General features: G+C 37.4%; 1 protein-coding gene across 1 annotated transcript in view; it reads right to left on the reverse strand.

The window, feature by feature from the left end:
- Positions 1 to 1,792: 1,792 nt before the first annotated feature.
- LY75 (lymphocyte antigen 75) overlaps positions 1,793 to 18,585 on the reverse strand; it is a 43,897-nt gene continuing 27,104 nt past the window's right edge. Inside the window, exons 23-35 of the mRNA XM_041403762.1 lie at positions 17,057 to 17,217; positions 16,542 to 16,671; positions 13,900 to 14,126; positions 12,019 to 12,187; positions 10,707 to 10,868; positions 9,691 to 9,813; positions 9,063 to 9,257; positions 8,480 to 8,700; positions 7,222 to 7,396; positions 6,576 to 6,743; positions 5,260 to 5,382; positions 4,639 to 4,806; positions 1,793 to 3,686 (exon numbers count right to left, since the gene is read on the reverse strand). Of these exons, the coding sequence (XP_041259696.1) occupies positions 3,502 to 3,686; positions 4,639 to 4,806; positions 5,260 to 5,382; positions 6,576 to 6,743; positions 7,222 to 7,396; positions 8,480 to 8,700; positions 9,063 to 9,257; positions 9,691 to 9,813; positions 10,707 to 10,868; positions 12,019 to 12,187; positions 13,900 to 14,126; positions 16,542 to 16,671; positions 17,057 to 17,217 (2,207 nt within the window). The 3' untranslated portion in view covers positions 1,793 to 3,501. The remainder of the gene's footprint in view (positions 3,687 to 4,638; positions 4,807 to 5,259; positions 5,383 to 6,575; positions 6,744 to 7,221; positions 7,397 to 8,479; positions 8,701 to 9,062; positions 9,258 to 9,690; positions 9,814 to 10,706; positions 10,869 to 12,018; positions 12,188 to 13,899; positions 14,127 to 16,541; positions 16,672 to 17,056; positions 17,218 to 18,585) is intronic.

Here is an 18,585-nt window from a genome sequence, read left to right on the forward strand (position 1 = left end):
GTATTGCCAGAATCCACTTTTTTAAAAGTCACCTTGGAGTAAATTACTCTGTTTATGATGAAAAGTAGAAAACCAAAGAACTGTTGTATTGTTTGTAATTATAGTCCCTTCTGCATTGGTAAAGAGAAATCCATAAGGACTTACAGTCTGTGTTGCAGTACTGTGTCATCACAATAAAAATCTCGTCTGGTATCCTGCCCTACCCCCACAAATCTGTAAAAAAATCTTAGTTACTGACAAATATTACAATAGAGTGTGCAGGAATTTTCAGTGTGCAAATACCATTGCTGTGGTTTAGCCATAAAGAATATACCCAAGATAACAGTATTTTATAAGGGCATTTAAACTATGCACCACTTGCAAGTTAATTTGCTATTAACAGAATATTCCCTCTCTAGTACTTTGTCAACTCCCATTGTAAAACTCAGAACTAAATGGGAAAGGTCCATCAGAGTGGCAACTGAATTTTATTCTCCAGTAAGGAATCTGTTTATCCTAAGCCCAGTCCCTTAATATAGCTCATAGACCTTGCTTTAAAACTGTGCAGTGTCTGTTCAGTTTGGTGAATAAGAACTTGATGTACTTCTCGACAACAGAATTAATTTTACTAACTTTTAGAAACCTGGGTGTTACATATCCCACTGTGCTCCATACACACAGCAACAGCAGATGCATGAAGGACCCAAATACTAGTTCCAACTTGTAGCAAGAAAAATTGTCATGTTTGGTCTTCATTTATTTGCAGCCATAGCAAAACCAAAAAATCACTAGCAGGCCATGAAATTTACTTACTCCTTTCAAAAATGTTTACATGTATAACATATGTCCAAAGCAACAAGCAGATGGTGCATTTGGTTTAAGGGAAAAATGCTGAGAAGTACAACAAAAGCATCAAGCCCAAAGGGTGCTCACGCATAAAGACTCGTTGATTTTTATGTCCCTTAAGTTAGTGATGCAGAAACACTTCTAAAATAAAAATGCTGGCTGGTGTAGAGGCAAATGTGGATTAACCTTTCCATGACCCAGAGTCTCCAAGGCCTGGGCAAAATTCAGGAAGAAGAACTGAAGTTGTACACTTTTTGCCTAAAGCTACCACAGCTGGCAGACAGTCTGTCCTCTGGGATGAAAGAGTTTTGGGACGCCTTCTCAACTCCATTGCTTGGGGACCTGGGAAAGCATTTCTCTGCTGCCATTTCCCTGTACATCATCTTCAGTTTTAAGATTAATGTTTGTGAAGCAGATGACCTCGTTGGTCATCTTGCACAATAGGATGTTTCTCCCAGCAAGCTAAAAATAACACTGCCCTTTGACCAGCAGTCAGAGATTTTGGGCATATGGAATTCAGAGCTCAGACATCACTTAAAATTAATACATCTTATGCTTTAATTGCAAGTGTTACTTAGCTGGAAACAGTTTAACTTTACCTGTATTTTAAGAGGCATTATCGAGGGAGCCTTTATACACTGCCTTAATCTGGGCCTTGAGGTGCTAATGAACTACACCCTGATTAGAACAGAAAGGCACAGAGGAATGTTCCCTGTGTAAGCTTGAAGCACCTTGATAAATGCTAGGTATAACTAAGTTTTCAACTGCAAAAAGAAAATTACTGGCATTCTTTTTAAATACATCAAAGATGATGTATTACCTCTAAAGTTTTCTTACTGTGGTAACACACACTTTCTGGCTTTAATTCTAATCACAGCCCCTGTGCTGTGCTTTTTTACCCAGTGATTAATGACCCATGCCTTAGCTTTGACAACTGCTTCTACTGAAATAAAACCAGTGTAAGCAGTTCAGTGTTTTATTTAACTTTATTCTTTCAACAACAATACTGCCAAATAATCTTCCTGTCTATTTCAAATGAAGTACGTTATTCACCTGCACTAAGGCCATAGTGCTTATGCACAAAGGAATTACCAGTGATTAGACAACTTGGGTGTGATGAAACAAACACGAGAAATGGGGCCTGAAAAAATTATTTACATCATTTATAAGAATAAAATATACAATTTTTAATAAAAAGTATATATCCTTTTGTGTTGAATCAGGATCTTACTACTAATTTCCACTTTCAATTTCAGATTCACACCTACAAACGCTCAGAGTATAAACATCTATAAAACTATTAAATCTCAAAACATGGGAACTTGTAAATAATTTTTCCCACTTATTACCGTAGTTAGAAAAAGACAATAACCAATATTTATTTAGTCCATTAAGTTAAAAGTCATTTGGCAAAGCACTTAGGCATATAAGCTAAACCAGAAGACATCTGGAACCAGACTTTGCAACATTTCAAGCACTTCTCACACCAGGGTAAGTTAAAGAATGAGAGTTATTTTCATCATAACTACATTTTCTACAATGTAGTTTCATTTTTACCTCAGGAAAAGCAAATGTTCACAATTGTGCCCAAAAGTACCAAAACAAACAACAAAAGTGCTTACTTCTTTGATCAGCAAACTACCACACTGGCTCCCTTACCGTGCCCCTTCAGGCTGCTCTTTTAACAAGCTCAAGGTGTATCTACAAGGAGTTCTCTACTTCTCAACACAAATAATAAACACTTCCTTATCAAAATAGTGCAAACAGGAACAAAGAAAAGTGCCATCAACATAAGTAAACTGCAGGAAAAGAAGGCAGTTGAACACTGTGACCTTGCTCTGCTGCTTCAGAGAAATCAGTAGTACTCTTCTCAGCACACCAGGCCAATGTATTCCTATTTACCACCTCATGCCACCACTACATGCAGAATGGATTTGGTCTTTGGCATATCCTCCTTCATAAAAGCAAATGCACCTGTTCTTTGTACTGTGCATTCAAAAAAGTCAAAAGACTTTTTCAAAACAATAGTTGATCAAATAATTGAGTAATTAATATATACAACTCTTGTCTTCCCTTTTTCCCTTTATAGCATTCTTTGGAGTGCATAGGAAAGGCTACAGTGACACATCACGTACAAAAATCAAGTTTCAGTTTTATGAAAAATACTCAAGTATTTTTAGCATTTATGTACACAAGTTTGTTTACCATATATTCTCATTCTTTCCTTAGACATCTCTTTTATCTTCTTTCTTGGACAGATGACATATTTCACCTATAAAGTTATGAGTTGATAACTATAAAATTAGGCATTTAATTCTTGTATAAATAAGAGTATTGGGAGAAGTAAATTATAAGTGTATTCATTAAAGTGATGTTGCATGAAGTACTGTTGGCATTAATTTGTTCCATCAAAAATTCCAGTAAAGAGAGACAATACTATAAATTAAAAAATACAACAGAACTCTAAACACCTTGCATCTTAAAAGACTGAGGCCAAATATAAAGAATTACCATTAAATTGAATAAAAATTGCACTTGTATATAAACAAACTAATTTTAGCCCCCACTATTAACCTTGTTGCTTTTCAAAAAAGAAGTAATAAAAACATCAAGTAGCTCATTTCTTATGGCTTCACACAGTGAAGTTCGTGCTTAAATGGATCAGAAGAAGGTTTTTCAATAGCTATCTTTTGTGAACATATCATCAGTTTCATCATCATTCATCCCTCTTTGATAGCGTACGGAAGAGAAGGCACTCCAGTGAAGACGCTTCTTTTTGTAGAGGTACCATACCAGTCCAGCTATGAAAACCAGGATAATTAGCAGGGCAAATGCTACAGCCACACCAGTATGGTTAGAACCTGAAACAGAACAAAAGATGAATAGTTATTATTTAAGAGTTCTGGCAAGAATATTTTGTCATAGGGTTGATGCTCAGACAGCTACACATTAATACTGCACAATTAGCTCAAGTCAAGGCAAACTGCTTCCTATCAATAATCTTCGCTTCATCACATGAAGTTACATGCTGATTCAGACAGAAATGCATTAGCTTATTTTTGATCATTCTGTTGTTAATTTACTAATATTTAGGTTGGAAGGGACTTCTGGAGTTCAAAAAAACCTACTTGCAAAGGGTGCACTCATTTAGAGGTTTGTATACTTCATAAATCTAATGAGATCTTAGGCTCTTGGAAGGGAAGGTAATTATACTCCCCTCAGACCGAAGAGATCTTGTTGAGGTCTTCCTTAGTGGCACCAAGATTAATCTATTCCTGCATTTCCACTTCAGTGAAAATGTATACAAAATCAGAAAGATTCCACTTCTTCTCAAGAACTTGCTTGCCTAATGCTTAACTGCTTGTTTTCCTGTACAAAGCCAAGGATGAGGGAGTAAAGGCCTGAGTCTTTTTCTGGAGCTACAGGGTGACATTTCCAGAAGCCTCCCCAAGACTGAAAAAACACTTGCAGTACTTGCTTACAAGCAGAACTCTTTCTGATTCCACCTACACGAACTCACCCACAACAGATACCCTGTGGTAAGAAGTAATATCAACAACTCTACACTTTCTGGACATTTCAGTTCTCTTCCTTACCCACTGAGTGGATAGTGAGAGCCAGGAGAAGTAAATTCCTAGACAAATTGTCTCTGAATGCAGTTTTATGGCTAAACAACAACAGAAGACTCTTGCAGAAGTACTTGATGGGTTCACTTGTGAATTGCACTTCCACACAGACTTTATCCAATAAACCAGAAATTCCTGAAAACAGTCTCTACAAAATCAAGTCTCTGCTAAAACAACACTTCCATACCTAAAGGAGCTTTACAAACCACTCTGCTTCGACTACGTGCACAGTCAACTTTGGACCACATGCCAGTTGTGGACAGGATAACACTGCATTTTTCATTGGCTTCTGCAGTTTTATTCTCCCAGTTGACATATTTAACTGATGAGCCATCCAGCCAGTTCAGGGACTGTCCTGTTGAAAAAAAAGCATCACTTAGTCTAGATCACCAAAACATCCTCTAATGCTACATGATGTCTTCACAACCTATTGATTTCTTTACAGTTCTAAAAAGAAGAGGGCTGACTAGCCATCCCATATATTAAAAGCAGTAAATATGAACACAACTTTTAGCCACCCCTCTTCTCTAGACCTTTAGCAATTGATGCTCTTGCATCAAACATTAGGCAGCAATAATAGAGGTGGGAAAAATTAATTTCAGGGACTCCTGATGACCCTAACTGCAAGAGGAAGAGATTTAACTACAATGAAGTCCAAAGTGCTTTGAAATGTTAAATGACAGATTCCAGCCTCAAGTAGAAGTTACTGTAGCCTACCAACACCACAGAACTGTTCTTATTTGAGGATTTATGCATTTATATTTACAATATGAAACATTCATGCTCATTCATTACTACTACTTCTTACCCCTAAAGCTCTGATCCAGGCCAAGCCATACATTCCTGGTGATGAGATCATGTTCCTTTATGTGTGTGCTCACAAATGCATTTTCTTCAGCATCCACTATAGTCAGAAGCGTTGCTGAAGGATCTAAAAGGCAGAGGAAACCAGTCAGAATTGCAACTTACACAATTTTTCATGATTCTGGTACACTGAATTTATTTGGGAACAATTACTATGGGAAAGGATTTGCTTATCTGGGCTTGTAAAATTAGCTCAGAATAACCTTCTGAATAAAGACATGAACCTCCCATCACTTAAAATACAGCATATTTTACAAGATGGCTTCAGATGGCTTGTTATTCTACCAGGTTATACAGAATAAAATGGGAGTAAACTTACTGCAGCTGCAGACTACATACATGGAAGGTTATCAAGAGATATGCCTCTTAAGAATTAGTAGTCTTGCCTAAGTAATAGGCTTTCAAAAATATAGTTGAACAAAAACTTTGCTGAGTCAAATTAATTTCTAAATCAATCCTCCCACTGTGCCTCAGGTTTTTACGTACAGTCATTAAGGAACAAGAAGGAGGAAAGGGCATGATAGAGAGGCATGCTCAGTGTACCCATCCTCTACAAGTATATATAAATATAAGCCAGATGATTTCTCTTTCAAATACCAGAACAAATTTGACTCAACAGAAAACTGCATCCAGGACTGGGTTTTTAGACCCTAAATAGAGAGTCCAATGTCACACCATAAGATAATTCCAGAAAAGAAAGTTACATCAGTCACTAACTTCTACATTAGGGTGATTAAACCTTCTGTCCATGAAATTGATTAACATTGTCTCTGCAATACAATTCCCCATGTAGATCATCAAAGAATAGAAAAAATCCTCGAATTTGACATAACATTAAGTTTTTTACATGCTTTAATATCCATAACGTACATACCCTTTGAACCATTTGATAGGATAGCAAGCAGCTATGGCAAGGATATAATAAGAAAGCCCTGCCAACGACACTAACTTTGCATGTAAATAAAATGTTTTCCTCCAAACCATAAGCATTAAACCTCTGAATCTTCTTCAACTGGCTACCTGCATTTTATCTACTGATACCTGTGTGACAAATGATCTGTAGCATGTTGCAGTATTTTATTAAGAATTTCCATCAGGTGTTCAAAGATAAATCATGCTATTGCATTTCCTAAACTCAAGGAGCACAAAAATGGCAAAGCTGAAGTATAACCAGTGTAAGATTTTAGGTTATTGGGTTTTATTTCTTCTCAAATAGCGGACTTGTCTGACAAGTAGTAGTGTGATAGAGTCTAAACCTACTCAGCTTCTTGCAGATTCTCTTAGCCTCTTCCACGTTATACACGGAAAAATTGTAGAATGCCATGTCAAAAGCATAACAGTGATCCCTGTACTGCTCCCACTGCAGGGAGCCACTGCTCTGTGGGCATCCAGAGGCTCTGCTTGCTTTCTTTGGCTCTAATTTTCTCTCTGCAAAGACAAAGAAATGTATGTTATTTCTGCTGCAGCAGTTTGTGCACAGTCTCTGGAATAACAGAATGATAAGTACTAACAAGGACTGCTATTCCTACCAACAACTACTATTCAATTAGTTTACACTCCTTCTTCTTGTGTCATGGATGAAGTTATTTAAAAATGAGCATAAGACAAATCCCAAAGGGTTGGGAACAATTTTTACTGCTTTTTTGTGGGTTTTGATATTTACGGTATATATCTGATAAATATTTGATATTCCTATCACAGGTGATCAAGAAGTAACCAGATTTGATTTAGGTTTCATCATTGGAATGATGAGAATTTATCTCCCTGAATATCAAAAAGTGTTTTATCATTCCTGATAGAAAACTCTTCTTAAAAAAAGAATCATGTGCAGTATTTCAGCCTTAATTTCTACTTCTAAATACAACATGTAAACAGAACTACACAAAACCTTCAAAATAACACTTACTGTTTGGAGGGCTGTAGCAAATGGCACCTTCAGCAACATTAGTACATTTTGTACGGTTCCAAAATCCTTTAGTATCCAAAAGAACACAGTTCTCAGTGGTATTTGAGTTTTCTAATTCCCAGGGGTAGTAGTCAAATTCACTTCCATCTGACCATTCAAAATTAGCTTTACTTCCCTAGTAAAAGAAAAAAACCACTACTTTTAAACCACATACAACTGTGCTTTAAATCTCATCCATCGTGAATTAAGTCATGTAGCAATATTTGTCCCTTGTAGAGTGATAAATTAAAGAGCAGGTGGTCTCATCTAAATTCACAGTAAATAAATGTACAACATAGTTTGCATTTTCTTAACATAGAAATTTTTATTATTTGTGGGAACTGAGAAAGTACAGCATGTTCACAAGTTCAAACCTGCAATGTGCCTGTTTTAGCCTATGGGGAGCATTTTCCTTGGTTCCACCCTGCTGTTTCATTTAAGCAATCTGCCTTCCCTGCTATGAACACTAGTGGATATGTTGCAAACTGCTAAACTGTTGAATGGCCTCAATGAGTAGAACTGGGCAGCTCAGGGATGGTTTGCAGTGCTACCTCCTACTTCAGATACGTTCCTGGAAACCCATGACAATGAGGAGTCAGTTGGGAGGGACCCACTCCTAGGTGTGCACAGAAATGACACACCTCTGCAGAGGACTATTCCTGCCAACTAACCACTACTACCAGCTCTGGCAATTAGTGAGGGGAGCAGGGTCAGGGCCACAGGCTTTTGGCTCCACACTAGAGCAGACAGAGGAGGAAGTAGATCTGCAGCTGCCCCCTGCTATTGTGTTTCCTGGGAGGATGGACACTTAAATTACTGCGAGCCTGTTCCTGAAGTGCTCTGGAGAGCCACTCCTGACCTCAACTAAGCAGGTTCCACACAGCCTTGTCTGTCTCTATTTGCTAATGAAATCTGATTCTACAGAGGGCCATTAAAGTCTGAAGCCTCTAGAGACAGTACTGCAAATCATGCTTCCTTGTTGCTGCAAGGAATGATGAGAGAACAATGTATTATTTTAAACTGTCAGGTATTAGGAAGAAATATCTTAGCATGCCTACATTCACCAAAATTTAATAGTAACATGTTACACAGGGTTGAAAATATACTATATGGAAAAGAGATTGTAAGGAACTGGAAAAAAAATCAGAAAATATTTCGTATCTTGTCCAAAACATTATTTACAGATCTGTTACTGACATCCCCAACAGTATATACTTACATCATGAATTGACAACCCAAGCCACAGAGGATAACCATCCTGTTTGACAATGTCTTCCAGAAATAACTGTTCTGATTCACTGTGTACACTTGCTAAATCACTGTTATTTTGTTGGCACACTCTCAATGCCTCATACCACGTTAATTTTTTCTGAAGGATCCTGTACGTTCTGTTTCCATGTGGAATAGTGTTGGGCAATGGAGGCTTGTGCTGTTGGTTTCCTGTTTCAAAGCATAAGATAAGTTGTGTGCATTTCTTTCATGTTACTAGGAAAAATACAGAAAGCATTAAAGTCCATCTATCTCTGTGTAACTCAAGCATTAAAGTGCTCAGTACAAGCCACTTCTATCAAGTTAAGTTTACTTTTGCTACTTGGAACACTGAGTTCAGCAGCTGTTGGATGAGCACAGCAAACACATTTCTCCTGATCAGAGTATTACAGCAGTGATGCAGACTGGCCAGATGACCCCAGATGCTCATGACAGCTGTGCCATGTGTTTCACTGGGAGCAAAACCAAAGCCTTATTCAGCAGGAAATATGATTTAAATTATGACCCTCACCCAACACTCCAATACTACTCACCCCTTTCGATTTTACAGGCAAGGATACTGTACATGTTGTAGTGATTAGCATGCCAACTTTGAGAATAATTATAAATATCCCAAAAGCCATCAAGATTTACACCAGCAAAAAAACTGTTCTTCTTTATGATTGGTCTCCCCAGCCTCCAGTTATTGTAAGCCAGATGAGTTTCATCATACCACTTGAGAACTTTATCTGTGGAAAACATTGCATATTTATTAAACCACTGGCATTATGTCTACAAATACCATTTAACCTTGAATATATTAATAATATCAACAGATGTTCACTTTGGAAAAAATGCTGTGATACTGCAAGTTATTCTAAATCAGTTCCACATCCAATGCTAAATATGCTAGCATTACTCATCCTAGCCACTTTAAGTCCTGCTTTCCAGGGAAATCAAATTTAAACTAAATAGAACATATTGGATCTAATTATCACTCAAACAGAGAGCATGTCAGGTTATTTTCTTTTAGAATATAAGTACAAATATAAATCATTGTTACAGGTTTGCATTCACTTTGACTTTAGTCATAAACTGAAACATGCAAGAAACATGTACTTAATGCTGCAAATTTTGTCTCAAATCCAGTTAAAAAGAAAACACCAAACCTTTAAATCTTACCATTGTCATCATAAATCACACCCAGCCAGACCCACAGAGCCAGGCCGCTGAATGAATGAAGCTGCTCAGTTACAAAGTTATTCTCCTCTTCATCTCGAACACTCAGAACAAATGCTTCAGGGTCTGTTGAAAATTTTTTAACATTACTTTCTTACAAATCCACCTTTAAGTTAAAAAAACCCTTTTTTTTTCCCTATTAACGTTAACAATTATCACAGATATGTCAACCTTTGTAAATGCCAGATCTTTATAACATAATTAATTGAACAGTGCAAAACTAATTTTCAAATGTATTATCAATGGTTTTGTGGATAAATGAAAGAGTTCAGCTCCAGAGATGTTTGTGGATCCTACTGTCACTTCAAGTTTTATGCAGTAAAAATTCTCTGCATAAAACAAAATTACGAGCAACCTTTCATGCTTGAACTGCCCTAGTAGAGAAACAGTATAAAGAAAAAGACCTGAATTGAAATCAATTCACAAAAAAAAAAAAAAAAAAATTGGAAAGATGAATGTCTGAAGGTTTAATGCAAGAGGAAAGGTTCCTAAGGTTATACTTTATTCAGGATGGACAGCAAATGTCCATGTGCTTTTCAGTCTATTTACTCTGTTCACTTCAGTGTTCCACTCAGCAAAGCTGGAGGCAGCAGAAAACCATGAAGTAAATGTAACTGTAAAGCCAGACTGTTGTCAAGGGTATAACAATTACCCAATTTAAAACTGGCATATTGTAACAAAACCCACCACCAAACACAAAAACCTTGCCATTTTTCAGAGATCTCAGAGCTCAGTAGCTCCAAGCTGCCTCTTTCCTCAACTCTGCTGTCCATGCTCTGGCACTTTTTATCAGGACAGTGCAAGGGCAAAGAGCATCAGGCAGTGCTGCATTAGTGCCACAGCCTTTCTCCACATTCACTCTCCTGTCTGTCATTGTAGGACAGTGACTCAGATCTAACACTCATGTCCTCCAAGCTGATTGAAATCCATAAATACCTGCAGTATGACAAAGTACTTACTCATGTTCCTGCATAAATGATGAGCTTCGTGAGGCTTCAGTTCTCTCCATCTATTTTTTGTTATCATAAAAGTGTAACAATTGTTTCTAAATGATATCCAGGGCGTATTTTTAATCTTATGTGGGCATTTCACTTGTGTAACTTGTTCTTTTTCAGTCTTCTCTAAAAAAAGACAAGACAACACCAGGACATGAATCACTAATAACACCACCTGACCTGGCACCCTACAAACCCCTTTCAAGTACCACTTGAAAACATGTAACAAATTAAGCTGTCATCTTTAAATGTGTTATTTTCAGTTTCCTCATGATGGTGATTTTTTTAAAGTAACAAACCAGCAGTAAGTTCTAATAAAAAATACAGATACTTGCAGGTTTTCACAGTAATTTTAAATAGGTTTAAAAATAAAATCCCTACATGAAAGTGCTAAGTGTAGGCCAAACACCAAAAGCTCTTATTGCCTCTAGTGCAAGGCAGATCATTGCAACAAATAAACTACTTCACAGCTAGTAACACATCTTAGTTCTAAGGCTTTATCTAATATTTGAGGAGTGAGAAGGACTCTTCCTGCAGTTCCTTGGCTTGCAAGCACAAAATAGTTAATGAGGTCATAACACAGCACTTTACTGTGACTCAGGATGCACAATGGCTTGTGTCCCCCCACAGAATAAAACCAAAACAAATCATTATGGTCTCATAGAGAAGTCTGTGACGATCTCTCAGAAAAATCTTTTTCTGAAGGATACATAACTAGCACAGCTCTTTCCTGGAAATAAAACCCCACATCCTATTATATCCCTGTCTTGTTATAATTAGTAGGTATTTAGAAGGGTTTTGTGAACTTCAGATGATGTTAATTTTCAATTCAGTGCCTATCTTCTACCCTTCTCCATATAGTTACATACCTTCTCCCTGAAGAAGACTTCCATGTCAGAATAGATTCCAGGAGATCCCAATATTAAGATGTAAACAGTACAGAGATATTTTAATCTTCTCCCACAGGCAAGTGGGAGAGATTAGTATGCAACAGACTTAGAGAAGCAGTGCAAAGATAGGATCAGTTGGCATTGGGTACTGACCCAATGCCTCCATGCTGAATCTATTTCTAAGGTACAATTAGATTAAGGGCAACAGTTGCATGCCCCCTGTCTTTGAAACCAGTTTTTTTTTTTTAATGGCATAGAAATCAGACTGTTGGAGAAAATACAAGTTTTAAAAAGTTGCAATTTTGAAGTTACAAGCTGGAATAATTGAATTAATTTAATAATAAAATAAAAGAGAACTTTTATAAAAATTATGGTAGTATACATACTTTCTGATGCATAGCAAATAGCTCCTCGATTTTCAGAGGAACAGTCAGAAGTTTTCCAGAAGCCATCAGTATCCAAAAACACACATTCTTCATTTGTTTCTTCATCATCTTCAGACCAGCGACTGAAACTCACATGTTTCCCATCCAGCCAGCCATAATGTTTTCCACCCTGACATTATTTAAGAAAAAGGGATGAGCTTACACAGTTAAAAAAATATGAAGTGCAGAAAATGGTATGATAATATATTTACACTGGCTAGACATTTTCAGCATCTCTGGTGAGAACTGTAAGGGTTCCACTGCCCTCATGAGCTGATTTCCTGCTCACAATATAACAAGCTTTGTTATTTTAGGTTCTGCAGTTGCAAAAATACAAATTAGCTGAATGGCAAATTATCCAAAGGTGATGTTTCACTATGGTACTTAGGAAGGAAGGCCTAGCAATGGGATGCCCAAACTGCATCATTTGCATCTGCAAAGCAATATCATCTCCTGGTCTTGGAAAACTGCTAATTACTGAGAAGAAAGTCCAGTCTCAGCTACTTCATACTGAGTTGAAAGTAATTATGAAATACCTAATTGATTTAATACATCAGACTTGTTCCTGCCCTGGAGGATGCAGGAAAAAAACCCGACATAACAAGCAGCATGCTATCCTTTAAAAATCTTACATTTGAAAGGCTTTGGGAAATCCCCCTACTGTTGTGTAATTTATCTTGTATCTTTTGTGCCTGATTTCAGCACTGGAGTAACAAGTTCTGTTGACCAGTTGCACTATAATTTCCTTTCATGTGACACTTTAATTGTGCCCAAATAATGAAGTGTTGCAATAATGAAGAGCCAGTGCATGCCTGAGCTATATGACCCAAAATGAATCATTTGATCATCACTTATAGATAAAAAAATGAAAAGAGATGGGAAAATAAGTTGTCTGGTTTTCCCATTTTCACTAAGATTAAATGGTTGTTTCCTTTAAAAATTTAAAAATACTCTGCATAAAGTATATACTCAAATTTCTGTTTTCCCCTATTTGCTAAAGTATCCAGTAGCCCAGAACTGACAACAGAAGAACATAACACCACAGTGCTGAGTGAACACCACCATACTTTGTAGCTAAGGCACCTCTAAATTTCTAACTTTTTTCTGGCAATTATCTCCAGACTTATGTGCACGACAAAGATAAACCCTGCCAGCAAGCCCAAACCATCCCATTAACAGCTGAGACATCTCCCAATCCACAATAAAGATTTTCAAGAGGTCCTCCAAATAATAAAGACAAAAGGCACACCTCCTGATTTTTTTTTTTTACCAAATAAAAACCATAGGGAGAAAGAAAAACCCACTAAGCTGTCTCAGAGATTCCTCCCTCAAAATTACAGCACGGATACAAATAACATGAAGTAACAACAGAATCTAAGTTAAACTTCAAAAATGTATCTCCACAAGTATACATGATTCATTTTGAATTTTATTTGCCACTTGTAGTTTCACCCTTCCAAAACAGATTTTTGGGTCATGTTTCTAGAGTGCTACTGTAAACAGTGGTGATGATATTAAATGGCAATACTCATTATTCATTTGTAAACAGAAGAGATGACTCAGTACCCCGTGTTGCAGCCACCCTACAATATATTCCTGCATCATCAGTCTTTTAAAATAATTTTATCATCATCATCAATTAATCCAGTAGAGTTCAAGAATATGTAACTCGGGGAACTGAAGGTTTAAAACATTTATCTTGAGACACTCCAGATGGTTATCCCTAAATTAAAACAGTTAGCCCAGAAAGTAATTTGTCACTGAATTTCTTTAACTCAGGTTTTGTTTCACACAACTGTAAAAATTACCTTAAACCACAGTCTGAGGAAAAACAAAACTTACATCTCTGCTGAAGAGTCCAGTCCAGAGTGGGTAATTATGAAGAGCAGCCTGAACAGCAAGAAAAGCCTGTTGGAACTGATCTGTGATGCTAACCAGCTGCATCTTGTTATTTATGCATGCAGCCATTGCATCATTCCATGACAAATTCTTCAGAATTAACAAGTATTGAACATTTTGATAGCTCAATGTTTCATTAATGACTTGCTCTGTCTGGTTATCAGCAGTTCCTATACATAAGAAAGAAATCCAGTAATTAGGTAAATACTGTAGTACATTCTAAACTCCCAATGTCTCTGTAACCTTCAGAAAAACCTGTTTGACTACACTTGGGAAAAAAAAAATCTTAGATAGTAGATTATGCTGATAATTATTGTTAGAAGCAAACATCTTTGATAACTTAGATAGAGAAACAAATACTTAAAATAATTATTCTTTTCAGCCAATGTATCATTAAATACCTTTTTCTCAACTCAGGTTCACATATTTTTATATGTTATTTTTTATTAATTGCTAAATAATTTATTGAATTAAAAACATATTCTATAACTTTAATTATACACAAATGCAAGAGAGCAAGTGCTCTCTGCTGTAATATAGCAACAGCTAAACTTGACTCATTTAACTCTGTGAAACCTGTGGATTTATGCTTATGCAAATCTATTGGGCCACAGAACCTGTCTATGCAGATCTTGGTACAGCACAGTCCCAGAACTCCTTACTGCCTTCCTTCAATATAGTGAGAGCTGTTTTTGCCTCCACTTAACTAACTGCAGAAAATCCAGCTTGCAGAGGGAGGGATGTAATTCATTATTTGTGCTCTGAGCACAGAGTGTTATCGCAGTGACCAGCACCACACCTGAAGGCACAGCTCAGTGATGCACAGCTACTGCAGTTAATAGAAGGTGGTGCAAATACTCCTGTGGGTGGTAGGGTTAAGCATACAAATGGTAACCCCAAAAGCTTTATATGCAACCAAAAATTAATTCATTCTGCAAAAGGCAGAACCCTCCCAATATTTAAAACACTTGAAGTAGAAAAAGGCCTGCAAGGGGTGAGGGGAAGCATCACTCTATAAATATCAGTATATAAATGCCTGATTGATAGGCTGACAGGGCCATTTTCTAAAACACATGACGACAGAAACACAATATTAATTTGATATTTACAGCTTTCAATAGATCAGAAAACTGACAAGGCTCAAACAGATTGTTTCAAGTAGTTTGTCTGCTGCCAAATCCTTTCACTTAGTAAACAGCTACAAAAGAGAACCATGGAACCCAGGGTGCCATCACACATCAAGGGGTACCAAATTGGAAACAAGGCAGTAAGCAAAATGTTCATTTCTGAAAAAATAATTGCTGATGATTACCATCTCAAGAAATTCTGCAAATCCAAGATTTCCAATGAACATGAATCATCTTTTCCTGATGATAAAGCCCTAGACAGCTTTGACTCTCGCACAACTGTGCCTACAACATGCTGATGTCCCTCCCAACCCAAACTATGCTTAGATCCCTAAGACAGCATAAGACCAGACCATAGCAGGACACATTCTCTGTCAGCCCAAAAACCTTTCTCCTTACACCTTCTACAGCTGTGGCAAAGAAACTTTGAGTATTTAGTCACTAATAAGAGATTGATATAAACAGATATATTATCAACCTCCAATTCATAAAAGTTTCCTTTTCACATTTTTATGTCATAAAAATGTCTCTTCCATCCAAAAGATGGAAAGATGCCTCTTCCATCCAAACTTCTAATCTTAACACCTAGAATTTCTGAAGTATTTGGCACTGAGTTAAGAAGATTTTGTATGTTAAATGGAGGTGGGGGGGTGGGAGGTGGAAATCTCTGCCTGTTTGAGAATAAAGAAGGTGGGCGTAGTCTTGGGCGTTTTGTACACCTAGGTTTCTTTGTGTTTGATTTTTTTTAGAAGATAGGATGTTCATCACTTGAAAGGATTATTTATATAAAGGAACCTACTCAGAAGTGGGTATGCTGAACATTAGCCCATAGCAGTAATTAAATGCACATAATAACTATATGTGTTTGATCTTATTCCAGTAATTGGTATTGGCCAACCCACACAGGTACATCTGAATATTATTTTTAGTTCAGATTAAAAAATCCCACTCACACCAACTCTCAAGTTTGCTCTGGGGAGAGACCAACTTCAGCATAAAGAGTCTATGACACTTTATATTCTCATAGCACTAGAAGACAGAGGACGTATTTAAGGAGGATATAAATATTGTGAGATTCCTTCCTAGGGCTTCTCACTTGCAGTTTTGAAAAGGAAAAGGCAGTCACTTTTTCCACCCCTCAGTGTACATGACCTCTATACACACAGAACATTAAAGACCCATCTGCTGAAGTATAATTCCACTGACACTGCACAAAGTCTCTCAGGAAAACAGATTCTCCTTCAAATGGGCTATGAAACACAATAGGGAAAACTCGGAATGGCTGACAAAAGAGGCCCCAGACCCTTGTCTACACTCTGCTTTTCTAAAATTTAGCTGCTCAGCCTCTGCAAGAATCTTGCTCTTCAAGTGAAATAATTTACATGCACTAAAGTCTCCTGGCACATGCACCTTAAGTTTAAACTCTGGCTGCAATTTATTTTGACTCTTCAGACTTACCTACAGACCGCTGGCATATACCCAAGAAGTGCCTGTCAGCACAAGCAGTGAAATTCCATGTTCCAACATATTGTGATTTGGGATCATTGAGGACTACACCACACTGATTGTTAAATTCTTCATCAAAAAGCTGAGAAAAAGAAATATCCTTATCAGACTGAAATAAGGTATAAACATACTTGTGTAGAGGTGAAGTAACGTGAGTCTAGGAGAACCCCAGCTGTCTGAACTTGTTTAAGAAGTTTCAAAGGAGTGGTGCAACACAGCTTAAACAGCTTACCTGTTTTACAGACACTACCAGGTGCCTGGACTCAGAAAGTTTTCCTAAGCTAAATACACTTCACAAGTTGTCATCCAAGTAAAGGTAAACAGAACTCCAGTATTGTCAGCCACCCTGTTGGCCAATTAAAATGACTAACTGGGGAATTTGGTCTGTTACATGGGTTTGTTTTTCTGATACAACATTCCAAATTTCATTAGTTAACAGGCAAAAGAAGTCAAAAGTCAAAACTTACATCCAGTGGAATTTTCCTTAATCTCCCTGTCAGGAGTGGGTGAAAGTTACTATACAACAGTCTACTCTCATCTATCCATTTGTTTTCCCTTGTACTGAACAGGAACTGTAAACCAATCCAAATGTCTTTTGGCAGGCCAGGAAGCAAGGATGTTATATAATCTGTTGGACAGACAGTAAATGTACATATTGTGGTTAGGAAAACAACAGTAAACCTCCAAAAGAATACTTCACATAAGTAAGACAATGCAATCCCTGTTTGTGTTAATTTAATTTTTTAAGCCCTTCATGATTGATGAATGCTTATCATCCCTTCCTTCCATTTGATAACACCTTTCATACTGATTTTATCTGAAAGGAGCAGGCTGTTGGTATTTGTCCTTAAAATTCTGAGCTGAGGAGAAGGTAGGTGATTTAACCTGTTCCTTTGTCCACTAATTTGGAGTCTTTTTACACACAAATTTAAGAAGCCGCTTTTCAGCAAGCCTGCAAGATCTTCTCTTGTCTTGCTGCCCTTTCTGAATTGATGGAGGAAGTCTTATCTCCCATCTTTCTCTTTTACATACCATAATGAGAACATTTTTTGGATTCTGGCAGAGTTTGTCACCCCACCATCAGAGACAGCAGGACAGGTCAAAGGAAGTCAGATTTAGCTGAAAAAAAAATCAGCCAGGTAAACCTTGTATCAGACCCCTCTTTGTGAGCATTCTGGCAAGAAACAATGGGCTTTGGTAACCGCCCAGGCACCAAAGGCATTCACTAAACTTGACTAGTTTAGGAAGACAATTCAAAGCTATGTAATTAGCTACTGCTGACGTGCTTCAGCTATTGGTCACATGCCAGACTAGCCACAGCCTATTTTCTGAAGGAGACAAAGCCACTGTAGATTTGCAGGTCAGGGCTAGCCCCTAATAGCACCGGGAGGAGCAGAGGCAGCCCACAGAAAGAAGCGCATTTTAAAACAACTCTGTCTCCTTTCCATATAGGTGGTCTCCACTACACAGAGAAAATCAAAACAAGACACAATAACAAACACTTCCAAATGCACCAAATCACATGAGGGATCCTGCTACGTTGCATTTCAGAATGGCTGTGCTTTTCCAACCTTAAATACATACAAAAACATACAGGCCTGAGACATGTATATTCCTGTATATAACCCTATTCCTCCCCAATAACAGCAGCAAAAGAAAATTACCATTAAGCTGCTGCCTGCAGGTACACTCTTGACTTCTCTAGTCTATTTACCATATTTTGTTTGGCAAGAGGTTATTAGCTTATAAAGAAAATATGCACTGTGGGCACTGCAGAATTCAACTGAGCTACTGCAGATACACCCTCAGAGAACTCTTAATCATCCACAAGAATACAGTTGCAAATTCAGCCATATCATTCATCGGGTTATTGCTGAACTTTACTTGCAGCCAATGTGAACCCATTTCTTCCTCACTGCATTTCTCTCATTGACCTTAGTTGGTTTAGGTGAAACAGTTCTGTGTTCCAGTCCTCCTGTTTTCCATCCTCTCCTCA

This window comes from Onychostruthus taczanowskii, unplaced genomic scaffold, assembly GCF_017590055.1.
Source record: "Onychostruthus taczanowskii isolate IOZ18803 unplaced genomic scaffold, ASM1759005v1 scaffold20, whole genome shotgun sequence".
Lineage (NCBI taxonomy): Eukaryota > Metazoa > Chordata > Aves > Passeriformes > Passeridae > Onychostruthus > Onychostruthus taczanowskii.